This window comes from Stegastes partitus, unplaced genomic scaffold, assembly GCF_000690725.1.
Source record: "Stegastes partitus isolate 25-593 unplaced genomic scaffold, Stegastes_partitus-1.0.2 Scaffold20, whole genome shotgun sequence".
Lineage (NCBI taxonomy): Eukaryota > Metazoa > Chordata > Actinopteri > Pomacentridae > Stegastes > Stegastes partitus.
The window spans coordinates 760,204-774,903 of record NW_007577751.1 but is presented as its reverse complement, the minus strand read 5'-3'; the positions used below and the strand labels follow the sequence as shown (position 1 = coordinate 774,903).

Genomic DNA, 14,700 nt, shown 5'->3' with positions numbered 1-14,700 from the left:
CTCCACTTCTTTTCTCTTTCCTGCTTTTTCTCGTACCCCGCTGATGTGCATCGACTCTCTGTATCTCTTCTCGCTTCTTGCTATCTGTTTGTCTATTGTTGTTTTTCTCAAATGCCCATTCCTTGTTCCCGTCTCTGCCCTTCTCTGTGTTTTTCATTCTCCGTGGCTTTTTCCCCTTGATCCATCCAGGCCAAGCCACAATCCCTTATAAGGCCAATGGAAGCCCCCATCTGGCCTCTTATTTCCATATCAGATCTGCAGTAACAGACAGGGTTTATACAGGATCAAGCCCGGAATGTGAGGCTGCCTCACCATCAGCTGTGCCACAAACTCTGCTATGCTCTCTGCTCCTGAGCACAAACCTGGTCAAACCTCCTCCTCCTCCTCCTCCTCTTCCTCCTCCTCCCTCTCTCCCTCCCTCCTGCTCAGCTTTATCTCCTCTCACCTCTGTTTCCCCCACATTTCTGCTCAACTCATCTCCGTGTCTCACTCCTTTATCCTTCCTCTTTTTTTTTTTTTGTTTTCTGCATTCCTTCTTCCTTTTCTTCGTTTCTGAGCTGCATCTCTCTCATCTGTCACTATCTTCTATTTCCAACCACTTTAACGCCGAACACACACAACTACGCTCACACTTCTCTTGTCTCTTGGCAGCATCTTAGCAAAGCACACATTCACGTTTGGGGACAGAAACACAACAGCATGCTCAGATGGTTGCCTGCTCTAAGTTCACAGCTTATACAGCAATGGAGCCGCAGACAGCTAAACAAGAATCTAAGCCACATCTGAGAGCGAGACAAAAAGAGGAACGCAAGTAACGCCATACAGAACAACCCCACAACAAACATTCCTAAAACAGACTCATAGGACATCTGCGGTTTGGGCTTACCCGTCGATTATATTTAAAAGCTCCCTTTCCTTCGTCATCATTACGACTCTCTGTCTTTCTGTGTCTTCCTTTCTATGCCTTATGCACTCCCTGAGCCTGTTCCTCATTACAATTTGATGTTACCACAGGCTTTTTTCCCTCCCTGCCGAGCTTTAATATGTAAAGTGTCGACTTTCCTGTGTGTGTGTGTGGTTTGGTTTGTTGTCGTAGAGAGTCTGTTTCTGATTAGGCCGGCTCCCACTAAGCTTTCCCTTCACTGCCACATTTGGGCCCTCTTTGGCAGTGGAACCTTTAGAGTGAATCTCGTCCAGGCCTTAATTGTTTTAAAAGGCTGGCAGACCTGGCTTTCTCTGTTGTGTCTCTCTATCCTCTCTCGTCTCTGTTCTCTCTCTTCTCTAGCTCTCTTGCATCCCTGCTTCCATTCCACCACAGTTTCCTTTGTTCCTCGGTTCTCTCCCAGGGTCTGACACAAATGGAGGGATGTCGGGATGAGAGGGGATCTCATATAGCCTATAATGCTTATCTCCTCTGGGGCCAGTATAGCTCATTAACCTACGTTAGTCTCCACATGCCTCCATTAAAGAGAGACACCTGGCTCCCGAGGGCCCAACAGGGAGATGACAAGTCCAGTCTCCTTTCCCTTCATCAGCATCCTAGACACACGTAGGTAAAGGGCTCATTACACGGAAGATCTGCGCATGGAATATCGCCTGGACTCTGCGTTTCCGTGATATTTCTCTAATGCGGCTGCAGCACTTATTGATGATGATGTGGTGATTTCTCCGTCTTGTCAGCTGCACTGTAGTGTGACATGTATACTACACATTGAAATAATGACATCCACATTAAATGCAAGTGGCTCTCCAACAAGTGAATAACAAGTAGCACTGCTTCATGCTTTAAAGGAAATCAGAGGAGAGCTGAATGTAAACAGCACAAAGGGACGGCTTCAGCCCTGACACACAGCGGCTCTGTTCAGCTAGAAAGAGACTGTAAGCTTTTGGTACAGTGGCAATTCTCAGATTAGCCCCACTCCTTTTCACAGCCAGGGCAGCATCAGCTGCATTCTGGGTTACACATTGAAATGTATACCGCAAGTAATTGCCAGTGAAAAGCCCAAATCTTATTTGGGCAATGCATCCTAAATCTGTGTTCTGGTCTCATGGCTGGCTCTGGTTAATCTGCTTGGTGGGGACTTAGCCTTTCTAATGTTCCTCCCATCCAGTCTGCAATACAGAGGATTGCAGAGATAAGCAGAATTCCCCCACATGGTGCCACCTGGCCACAATACAAATAAATTCAATCAATTGCTTTTATTGTAATGGGAGATAAATAGATATGCAGATGGCAGGGTCTATCTTTGTTTAATTTTCAGGACTTCCTGTTCCTCTTTCTTTTTCTTACTTGTTTCTCTCCCCATCTGTCCTGCTGTCTGTTTTTTTTTTTTTTTAAATGCTTTTCTCCCTGTGCATGTAGATCTCTCAGCCATGCATTTCTGGCGCTACAGCATGTAAGTTGAACAGCATCACTTTAATGTCACACTCCATGTTTTCCACAACACTGACCTCTTTGTCTTCCGCTGCCTGCAGTTTCTCTGTCCTCTGCACTCCCCTTTTCTTTATTCTCCGCTACTCTCTCTCACCCAGTGATGTGTGTGTGTGTGTGTGTGTGTGTGTGTGTCTGGCAGACAAGTGGATGTGAGGGAGTTACAGCGACCTGCAACAGTCTGTAGATTCTCTTTTCACCATTTTCACATTTTACTCTCCTCCCTCCTCCTCCTCTTTACTCAGTGTATGTCTCTTCTATTACGTCTGGCTGCTTCTCATTCAGTCCATCTCCAGTGCTAAGAAATATTAGCATATCATTGCCGTAAGGAACTTCAGACTTCACAATTAATGGGTTTTTAATGGTTCCTCGGGCCTCACCATTATGTGGCCGGGCTTCTTAGCCTAATCCAGTGGGGACCATATGGGCTGCAGCCCGACTCCATACGCCGGACCCAGAGGTGTATTGAAACCAGTGGGGAAGCAGAGCCGGAGTATTTAAATCTAGAGGAGCTCAGGGCTTTATTTAAAACCAAGGAAAGTTTATTTGTTCAAGGGCCTTAGAGATTGGAGAGAGAGCAGGAGGGCTCTTTTTCTTTTAGCCGAGCTGGATTTATTGTCCACTTCTGTTCAAGGTGTGAAAGTGTGCAAAACGTGCGTGTGTGTGTGTGTGTGTGTGCATTTGGTAAATAGGCACAGTGTATTTTTCATCATCTGTCCTCAAGTGCAGACTTATCTATGGCTTAGCACTCCAACCAAGATGAATATGAAACTTTCATCTACTTATTTTTTAAACGCAGTCAAGAGACCACCAACATGGCTGACTATCTCACGGTTTGATCTGAAACATCTAGCAGAGCAAAATAAATATGACACCTGACATGCTAACAGTGTTGGATTTATTTTTACCTATGACATTTATATTCAAGCCCTGAAAAAAAGAAAGTGTCTCTGTTGTAGGTTTAGTAGTTGCTGTCTGTTTGGACAAATACGCCTCGAGTTAATGTGGAAGTAGATAGAGTTTATTTGCTCACCGTAGACATCTGTGCCCACAGGAGGAGAATTACTCACTTGGTTCCCTTACACTCAAAAAATATGTTTTGGTAATTGTTATGTCTCTTGCACCTTCACTCTACAGAATGATGCATGTTAAGAGTTTGGCTCTAGAGGCCTGATTTTAAATTCATCCATCTCTCTGAGCTAGAATAAAATCAGAGTTTAAGAAGTGTACCTGCAAGCGTGATTTGTGACACCACAGCTAGTTTGAAAGCCACTTGAGGCCAATAGGCACTTTACACAAGTGTGATGCAGAAACTTGAAGCTTGTTTTGCGCATACACGGATAATGGATCACACCAGTGATGCAGGAGATGTATCCAATCATTAACCTTTTTGAAACGAAAAACATTCGCATGGATTCTGGATAATTCAAGGATGGAGGAGGCGTAGGTGCCATTTTAACAGCCAAGCTAACCAGATAATTAAACTTTTTCATTGAAAGATCATATCAGAGAGAAATTATTATTCAAACCAAGTATTTTTTGGAAAACTTTCAACATGCCTGGAGGGTATTTTTCATTTCTAACCACTGATCATGCGAAGTTTGCGTGTCTCTGTGTGAGTTTTTTCAACTTTATTCTGCATAGTACTTAATTTGATTTAACTGTCCACTCTGCAGTTATGTCAAAACTTTAAACACCTTCAGACTTTGTCCTTGTTCACTGTGCAGTAAACTCGGAGTGATCCAATTTGGAAATCTAATCCCTCTAGATGGACCTGAGAATAAATTACTAAAGGTCAAACTAACTGGCAAAGCAGCTAACAAGCCAGCAGACCACAGTCAACACCTGAGTGGAAAGCAGCCAGAAAAGCTCTTTACTCATTACAGTTTCTGTCGATGGAAAGAAGATTAAAAACGACTAAAGACTGTGTCCCCTCATCTCACGCACTTTTTCCTTAACATGATCCACTTAGGCTTTTAATGTAATGCATGTTATATATCAGCGTTGTGGTGTTGTAGCATGTGTACAGTTCTCTCTTTTGTCCTTTCTTTCCTTTCTTTTTTTCTTTGTGTGTGTGTGTGTGAGTTTGAGGCAGTACAGTAAGTGCTGATGCAAGCTTTAAGCGTCCCTGTCCAGGTAATGGCCTGTAGCAGTACTGCAGCCCGGGGCCTGCCAGAGGAGGAATGACATTTACTGCCACCTTAACTAGCTCATTAGCCTGCTTCACAGTCTTTCTCTCTATTCACTCCACAGAGGGTTAGAGAGTATAGTACTGTTTTACACTGCCAGTTGTTATTCCGCTCATGCCTTTGAAGGCTATCAAGATGGAACACTCAGATTGTTTTGGGAAATGGCTTCTTGTTCTCAAGCTCTCTATGCTGTTTTAGCACAAGGGTTCACTCACGCTGTACCCAAAGAAACAATTGATGATAGTGTCAAATCTTCATGTGATTGTGTTTCATTGTGCTCTTGGTGAGATATCACTGCCACATACTCACCTACAGTGAGCTCATCTTTTAATCAGACCTGATCCAGGAGACTGATTGGCCCTATTGTTCATTGTACAGGCTATTGAAATATGCCTTTTATTCCTCCTAAGCCGACAAACGCACACGTGTAGTAATGCATGCAGGCGGGGGGACACGTACACCCACCTGTGTCGCACACAAACTCGCATCTTCATTATACCACTTCTTCGGTTGATTGGAGGGTTGTTGTCTGATGTTGATGTGGGACAGACTCAATATAATCCTTCCTCTCCTCTCTAGCTGCCTGACATTTCTCTGTTCTTCATTAGGGACGAAGGGATTGAAGGAGTGAGGCACAGAAGTAACGGCAGTGAAATGATATGCAAAGACGTAATTAAAACATCAACATCGAGCCTACTAGCCAGCCCTCCGTTTTCTGTGGAAGCTACATTCAGCTTTCTGCTGCTGATGACTGACGTGAGCTGATGTGTTTGTTTAGTAGGCGTGTGTGCACAGTGACTTTACAGCGACACACACACACACACACACACACACATTTACATACACTCAAAACAAAGACCAACATGTAGAACACGGTGTTTCCACTCCGGCTAGTGGAATGCCCCAGGCCCAGGCACATCCTAAGGCCTTTGTTCTAGTGGTGTTTTTTTTATTGATAAGGTCTGCAGGGACCTACAGCCGTAAAACACTGCAAGATGAGACAGCACACTACAGTGCATTTGCAAACTACACAGAAGCTTACTGAAAAAAGAGTTCATTGCACAGCTATGTGTGCACGGCCCTCTGGTTCCTGGTCTTGTGTCTATTTCGTTCAGTCAGTTATCTAGTGGCTCTAGTGTTGGTCAGTGCTCAGACTAAAAACAGCCCAAGGCCTGTTCTTACAGTCTGAGCCCCGTTTGTCTTCCTTTCACTAATTGACTGTGGGTGAGTGTGTTCATGCTGGTGTGTTTGTTGTACTCCACCAGAATGACCGCGTCCTGTTGTTTACGGCGTTAATGCAGCGGGTGAGACGCTGGACTCTCTGTGACTCATAATGAGTTATTGTAACGCTCTCAGAAGAGCCACTCGGAGGCATGACCGCGGGCAAAGCGCAGGGGCCTCTGTGTGTCTGCACTCCTAACAGGTATCAGACAGCATTACAGGTTCCCACAAGAACTGGATTAGACAGCACATACTCATCTCCTCAAAGTAAACACACCTTCCCCTTCTATCCATGTCAACATCAGTCCGGCGTGCTCTGGTTCAGCCTTTTGTTGAGGATCACTGGGAATATGAAACACTCTGGATGGCTGTGCTTTAAAATCTTATGTGCTGTCAGTTTTGTTTAAGACGTGTTCTCGTCTGTGTTGTGCTTTTAACCCCGTGCTGCAGAATCGGTGTTGGCTCTCCTGTTTTCAATATTTATGAAGCAACACTAAAGTAATGAAGCAACACTAAAACCCCGTGTCGAGACCACTTGAATGAAGATGTTTTGCCTTCCTTTTAACTTCTGGCACGAGAATATGTTTGAACAGAGTTGGTTTTGGTGCCAAATGAGGTGCCCATTTGGCCAGTACTTAATACTCTACTCCATTCTCTTACTAAAACCAGCGCGAGGGGAAGTGTCCTCAGCAAGCAAGTATGCCAGCTGTGACCAATCACAGAGCTTCCCCCGTAGCTCTCTCTATTCACAGCAGCTATATTCTGCTTTAACTGGTCTGGATCTCTGGATTAGTGTCGGCCAGAATAGTAGAGTCTTTTTACGATATTTCAAGTCAAAACAAAAACAAAGTGACTGCACTCTGTGTCATTTTTTCACATCGCCTTAGCTCATAGCCTCCCCATCATTAAAACAACTGCTTATTTCAGACAGCTTAAGTAAGCTGTCTTCTTTTTTCCCCCCAAATACTTTGTTAGCTCTGTGTCTGCTTGTATTTTCAGTCGGCTCGCTTAATAACAGCCTTGCTTTGACTTCCACTGTGTGTAAGTGATTGCGGGTGTGTGTGTGTGTGTGTGTGTTTGTGAGCTTGTGTGCATGTTCGATGCTTGGAGATTTTTGTGGCATCATGTGATGAAGAGGTCCTGCAGCTCTGGCAGGCTTGCTTTTGGGGCACTCGTGAAGGTTTTGGGGGCCGTGTCAAACCGTACCAGGCTGTTTTAAGGCAGCTCAGCATGGGACTATCCAAGTGTAGTTAACATGTATGAGAGTGGATTAACATGGAGGCCTCACTCCTCAGGCACACTCTGTCACAGATCTGTCAGGCCTCTCGGAGACCCCTCTCAGCACAGCTCTCATCTGTCAACAGGCCGACTGACACACACGTTAACAAAAGGCGTGCACGTGCATGCACAAACACATACATGCAGATGTGCTGCACACTGCAGACACACATGCACCCTCAGACAGAAAGAAAGAATACAGTCACATATTACAACAGTTGATGTGGCCTCGGGGATTGTATGTGAACTTTTTGTTTCATTGCATGAATTTTTTCAAACATGTGGGACATTAAAAGTGATGCCTTCCTTCACTGTGATGACCAGCTAAGACTAAACCACAGCCTGAGAGAGGGAAATACCAAAGTTCTTGTTTAATTTATTGAACACAGCTGTCCATAGTCTGACATTTGTTGAACTTAGTATGCTTTATCACCATGAAGTCATCCATTAAAGTGAACTTTGTCCGGGAGTCACACATTTTTCCTCATTTTCAGTTCTATTATGACAAAACACAAACAGATTTACTTACCGGTGGTTATCAAGTATTTGCTTATTAATTTTGTCACAGGAAAGTATTACATTTGGATTCCAAAGGTAAGCTGTCTTACCTCAAACACTGTTCTTGAAACAACAAATGTACTCTCTGAAAGATCAAAGGCATAACACGCATGAGAAGGTCCCATGCTTTAATTACCTTTAATTAGTACATTCTTACTCCTTAGTTGCTGTTTGTTGTCTGCTGTATTACATCTCCAGGTATCATGAAGGTATTAAAGATAATTTTGTCTTATGTAAGTCACTTACTGTACTGTTTGTGTCATTAAATTTAAGTAACTCTAAAGGGCTTCCTCAGGCACTTGTTGACCAAGCAACCAAATTCATTGCCAAACAATACAGTGCACACTGAAACAGCTCTGATCATCTTAATGCACGTATAAACCAAGATAAGCTCTTAATGAAGTCATCATCATTCACAGACAGGCAGGCTTAACACACAAACACACATCATGCATGTAGGCACTAATGCACTCCACTGTTTAACTGTACCAGTGCACTTTGTGACCCTGTAACATAATGATTCTAAGTACGCTCTTAATATAATCTCCCTTTTTTCCACCGTGAGTTCATAACCAAGGTGACGTATTGCAGGACTACGGGGGGAAGGGTCATGGTTGTTTGGAAAATGGCCGTCATAAATAATAATGTTATGGATTCCAGGGGTCAATCAGCCGTCTCGCCACATTAAAAGGCAGGTGATTGATTTGGCTAAAACATGATCGATAGGTGACCCCTGCTGAGACGCGCTCCTCTATATGCAGCCTGTTTAGGTTGCGTGCACGTGCCGTTTTGTGTGTCTTTGTGTCGGGTTGCAGGCCAAGCTCGCGGTCACGGCCGCTCACTCATCCAGGGAACTATGGGAGGCAGCTGCGCTCCTCTGCTCTGTCTCCTGCTCAGCTGGGGGCGGACTGGGGTGAGGTGAGCTAGGGATTGACAGGGAGGGAGGGTGTGTAGGTTGGAAAGGAGGGAAGAAAAGACGGGATCTCAGTCGCTGTCTGCCGACCCGGCTGCAGGCTGCATGTCAGCTGGGCTCATTCTCCAGACCCCCACTCCGCTACCCCATTTCGCCCTCACAGTGTCTCTCCCCAATCAGTGATGGGCGGATGATTTGGAGAAGGAGGAGGCGCACGGCCAGTTAGTTCCCCCCAACAGCAGCCTTCTTTATTGGGCCTTCATTGGGGATTATTGTTATTGAATTATGGAGGGCCTCCCTTCAGACCAATCTCTGGCAGGAAGTAGGGACAGGAGGCCTTCACACAACTGCTGATGTGTGACCCTCTTTCCCACCCTGCTCACCCTCTACACCCTCCTCCTCCTTCAGTTCTGCTCCAGCCTCACAGCTTCGGCAAGCATACACACCACTTGGATCCCTTACATGTGCACGCTCACAGACAGACGCGCAGACACGTGCAGGTGTACACGCACACACATTCAGATGGCGAAGGAATGCACCATTTATAGTCATTTGCCTTTTGGCTGGCATTACCCAAGCATTAAGAGAAAGGAAGAATAAATAAATGGAAAGTGTGAGGCAGACAGATGAGGTGTATGAATGGGGTCATATGGGAAAAGCTCTACGTGAGGGGCGGGGGTGGGTTCCAGTCTTTCCATACCGCTGCCTGTCTGTTCACCCCAGTCCATCCCTGTCATTGCCCTCAGGACTGCATTCCTTACACCCATCCCTGAACCCCCCCCTCTCCCCTTACCCTCGTCTGGCCTCAACACCCCTCAGCCTCAGCCCTTACACATGTGTTCAGTGGAGGGGCACAGACTGAGAGACACCCAAGAGACCGAAAACCATTTATGCATGTATGAACGTTAAAACGCACACACTTGAACGCACGCACATACACACACTTGTCATCTGCTCAGCACCAGCTCCATGCCTTTGTAAGGAATTGAGATTATGATTCCTTATTGTGCTGCACCCAGAGGATTACAGAAGGTGATCCTGGCTTTGCTGATGTCTGGGACCTACGTATATACAGTAGATTAGACACTGTAATTTATATTGAATCACAGGATTGGTTGATGTCACGAAACTATTATGGCTAGACACCAAATTGAATTCTGTGCAGTGATGTTTAGCCGATTACTGTGAGGTAATCTGGTTAAAGACACACTGTTTGCTAAATCTGAGGGATTAACTTTATATCCACCAGGAAATAGTTTATGATACCATGGCTGCCCCATTTATGTTTCCTCTTGACCCCTCCTAACAAACGCCATTCCTTTTTCACATGAGATAGCTTATAAAAGGATTTCCTGACCTCTGACCTCATGTAACCCCCCTCCCTCCCCCACGCCTGGTGGATTTACACCTGCATGAAGGAACATATGACATCTGCGGCTCTGCATTAACACCCAGTGCTTTACATACATACAAATGATCCTCTTGGGACACCATACAAAGTATAAAATCGCATCAACAAAGTGTTTGCCTTGTTGTGTTAAACAACCAAACAGACTTATAAGAGTTTATGTGCATTGTGCTGAAAGTTTCTGCTGTTCCGACTGCGCAAAACCCAGATTGTTTTCTTTACCCCTCTCAGGTACAGTGGGACATTCTGTACCCAGCCGAAACTGATCCTAACACTGTTTATTCTAGCCCTTATGTTGTACCACAACAGTGTGTGATGAGCACACTATTCCATCTGCAGTTTCCTGTCTCTCTCTCTCTCTCTCTCTCTCTATTCCCTCACACTCCAAGTGTGGAGGGACAGTGAATCATGTGTGGAGCTGTTGTCCTCATGGCTCATTTTGAATGCACTCTGACCTTTCCTTTTAAACAATTCCTGCAAGGAGGGTGTGTGTCTGTGTGTGTGTGTCTCAAGGGGGTCTCCACTGTCTGTCCTCTCTAAGACAGAGAAACTACCTCCCTTAGTGCGCCAGAAACCGTTAGCCAACCAAACACCCCGTCCTCCTCCCTCCTCCTTCTCTTTCTCCTCGTACTTACCTCCCACATATGGACACAGTTATTTAGCCTCTTGTTTTAGAGGAACAAAGAGAGTGTAAACAGCGGTCGGCAAGGGGGGGTGGGGTGGTATGAAGAAATGTAGACGCATTATATCATTGTGCTATGAAACCTTCCCACAAGGCCTCTACTCTTCCCCTGTTCCCCCTAGGAAAAACAGGCCGCTGGGTTTGTGTTGACCCAAACATTGGTGTGGTTTTTTTACAGTAAGAACAAGGAAGAGTGGCGTGGGGCGAAAGGGGAGAAGAAAAGCTGTATTTTTCCAGAAAGAGACAGAAAGCCCAGTTGTGGGATAACAGGAAGCCAGAGAGTTATGGGGGGATCTGGACCGAGGTAGCCAAACATGGAGCCGTCTGGCCGGAGTCTGTGGTCAACTCATGAAAAACAGAAAAAAAGAGTAGGGTATTGTTTGATGTGGGTCTCCCATCTTAGTTTCTTTAGCTTACTAAGGAGAAAAACATTGTACAAAATATGCCAGCATAGCTCTTATGGAGGATTCAAATCAACGTATCAAACACATTCTGTTGAAGAATTTGAATTTAGATGCAACAAAATAGACAAACTCTTCCTCTGAGAATGATCTCATCTCAAATCTGGCTGAGTCCTGATAGAGCAAGAGTCAGAGAAAATGACAGTATACTGTAGCATGCTTCCTTTTTGGATTTCATGCCGGTCTTGCATGCTTTTTGGCAGAAGATTTTTAGTGTAACAAAACCCTCTACGGCCCCCGCTGCTAATGCTAGACATTACCTCACAAAAGTGGATTTATACAGAGGAAATAGCTAATCCCTCAGGTAATATGGGCATGAATCAGTCAGGCCAGACAGCAGGAAAGATCGTGCTCGCTCGTTCTCCCAGCTCCAGACACAGCAGAGATAGCCCCGTCGTGCTGTAGCTGCACTGTGTACAGTATGAGGAGGAGAGGGAGAGGGAGAGCTGTCACTACCCTTTACGCTTCCACTTTTACTGTAGCTCAAGGCTACAGCGTAGAGGACTGCATGTGTGTGACTGCAGCAACAGTGATGGTTGAGCTGCGAGGAATGTGAGTTCTGTGTGTGCTTGTGTGTGGCTCGGGGGGTGTTGATGGACAGAAATTTGTGCCACTAGAAACTGAGCTTTAGCAATTTATATTTGAATCTGAATTGCTCACTTTGAATAATTTTAATTAAAAAAATGCATTTGGATCTCCTCATTTGAATCTGAATTTCTCAGCTTGATCAATTGTGACATGCATTTGAATTAAAATCTCATGATATGAATTTTGAATTTGTTCGGCTGAAACAATGTTCCAATAAACCTTAAACTGAACAGAGTATTTTGAAATTGAAGTCAGTTGTTGTGAAATTGTATTTGAGCCTTACAAAAGAAAAAAAAATGAGCAACCTGTATTTAGTGGTCATGATTCAAATTTGGTTCTTGAAGTTCAGGTTCAGAATCATTCACAGTGTGCAACACATCCAGATCATCTGAGAAAGAGCAACTGTGTACATCCACAGAACATCTTTTGGCCAATGCAATTTCCAAACAACTGAAATCAATTTCAAAATTTTACATTCAGTGCACTGCATTTACTGCATAAAGAGCTTATTCAAGTTTTATTGGAATACAGTTTTGATCTAATGAATTCCAATTTTACAGATATTCAAGTTGAAGAATTCAAAGAATGACATTTAAAATTGTTTTTTTTAAATTTCAGTTATTCAAGTTAAGCAATTCGAAATCAAATATAAATTCATATTTCCCTCCATAGAGAGCAATTATGTGCAGAGTCACATAACTCTTTTTTGCCAATACAATATCAGACCAAATTAATTCAATTTCAAAATATTACATTTGTTTTTCAAGTTTAGCAAGTCACATTCAAATATAAATAATTCCAATTCAATTTCTAGTGGCACGTATTTCCGCCCACAGAGTTGGTTTAATTCCTGTCAGTTTCTTGATAGATAATGCTGAATGATGGTAATCACCCACACATCTAAGTATTTGACGGATTCACGTGAATATAACTGAAGGTGCAGCAACTGATAAGTCGGACACACCTTGCTGCTTCCTGTCTCATTTTAAGATCCTTTGAATATGCACCAATCAAGCGCAGCATCACATTGTGTCTCCTCCCCCAGGGTGTTATTGCACATCCCCAATTTCCTTCCCGTACACACACAAACTGGCTGGCTGCTGACCGGCACTAATGCCCTAATGGCGCTGTCCTACATACTTGGTACGCTAGTGTCTGTTGGCAACTTCCCTCACCCACCCAGAGCTGGAGGCGGATGGGGAGGAGAGGGTAACAAGATGGGAGGAGAGGGCTGTCTTTAGGCTGTCACATTCACCTCCACTCATTTCCCATTGCTCTGCTCCTATAGCCTGCCGCTGAAGCAGCTTTAAGGCCAGACCGTTATGTTTGCGGAAAGAAGAGACTGATTTCATTCTTTTTCATTTTTCTTTAATCTTGAAAATCTTCAAATAAATTGCCTAAATTTATAAGTGCCAGCATTTCTTAAGCACATTTATTAGGATAGAAATTAAATAAAAAAATATTTCAGCAGTCAACAAATTACTTGAAGTTTTGTTGGTCTGCATGCCCCTTGTTAAAATTAAACCAACGAGTATAACTGCGCTTCATTTAATTGCCTGCTGTCCTTCTGTGTTAGTTATTTATTCCATTCATCAGAATTTTCACTGGTTGTGTTGTCTGCGAACAGACAGCACTGTTTCTGCAATTATACGATAATGGCATATTGAATTTCTCTGGTACATCTCCCAAAGAATGTCATGGGTGTCTCGGTTTAAAGGATAGGTTTGGATTTCTTCAAGTCTCTCATACACAGCGAAAGAGTAATGAGTTGCTGTAATTATCCGTCCTCGCTGTGCTGGCTGGATTGCTTACAGTGTAGAACAACTCCACTACACTGTATCTGAACAAGTAATGCTGTGACCCCGAGTCTATTCAATAAAGCCTTTTCACTTTGATTAATAAAGCTTTCCCAAATGTGACCTACAGACAAATTGGAGGGCTTGTAGCCAGCTCTGCTTTCCCTCAGTCCCTTCCCTGATTGAGACCACCGCTGTCTGTGGCGCGCTACATGGTGGTGGCGTGACAGAGCTGGCCGGTTACCACAGTCCGCACCCTGAGCAGGGGAAGTGCCACTGTCTGAGCTCCTATTTATCCATCCATCCCTGAACCCTCCATTATCCATCCCCACTCCCTTTGCATATGGAAAAGAAGCAGAAGCTTTGCAGTGTGATGGAGGTGTGTATTGACCCAGCGAGGCGATGAGGATGGAATACTAATAGGGTTAATAGAATTAATGGTGCTGTCACCCTTGGTTGTGGAGGAGTGTCAAGCTTCTCGCTGGCTCTTTGCAAGCTGATTGCTTTCTGCTTGTTGTAGCTGGACTCTGGTTCTGACTTGGATGCTGTTTTTTCTGTTTTCTTGTTGTTATCTTCTGTCTCTGTGCGTCTCTGTCCGTCTCCTCTTTCTCCGCACTGTATTTTTCTATTACTCTCTCATTCTCCTCTCAAATGGATAAAAGCTGCTTTAATAATGTTTATCGCAAACGTCCTTTGTTCATTCACTTATTGATTAAATAAAGTGGTTGTGATCTATAAGTCTTTATTTTCACCGCGTCCTTGCAGAGGCCCGATGCGTGTGCGCCCGCGTGCGTGCCCGCGTCTGTGTGTCTGTGTGTGTTTATGATTCTGCGGTGTTCTTAAGGCAAGCACACAAGGAATGTGTGTAATAATGGAAGGTTGACATTTAAAGCACTGTATTTAGTGCCACTGAATTAGCATACTTTAACTGGCTGTTCTATTCCTTCTGGAGAGAAGCAGGCATTAAATCCTAACGCAAGATTGGTGGGCATTTTTAAAGAGCTTTAGTGAAGATTCATAGACTACAAAATGCGCCGGCTTCACACACACACACACACACCTACACACACACCACCCTACCTTCTCTGTCTCTGTCTCTCCTCTTTTCTTTTCTCTCCCCCCCCCCAACTTACTCTGACCTGAGTGTATGCTGCTCTCTATTCTGCATACACAGC

At 44.3% G+C, this 14,700-nt stretch overlaps 1 protein-coding gene across 1 annotated transcript in view; it reads left to right on the top strand.

The window, feature by feature from the left end:
- Window positions 1-5,993: 5,993 nt before the first annotated feature.
- The window catches only part of LOC103366170 (plexin-A2-like), a 123,151-nt gene continuing 114,444 nt past the window's right edge, over window positions 5,994-14,700 (top strand). Inside the window, exons 1-2 of the mRNA XM_008293827.1 lie at window positions 5,994-6,043; window positions 8,493-8,595. Coding sequence (XP_008292049.1) covers window positions 5,994-6,043; window positions 8,493-8,595 — 153 coding nt within the window. The remainder of the gene's footprint in view (window positions 6,044-8,492; window positions 8,596-14,700) is intronic.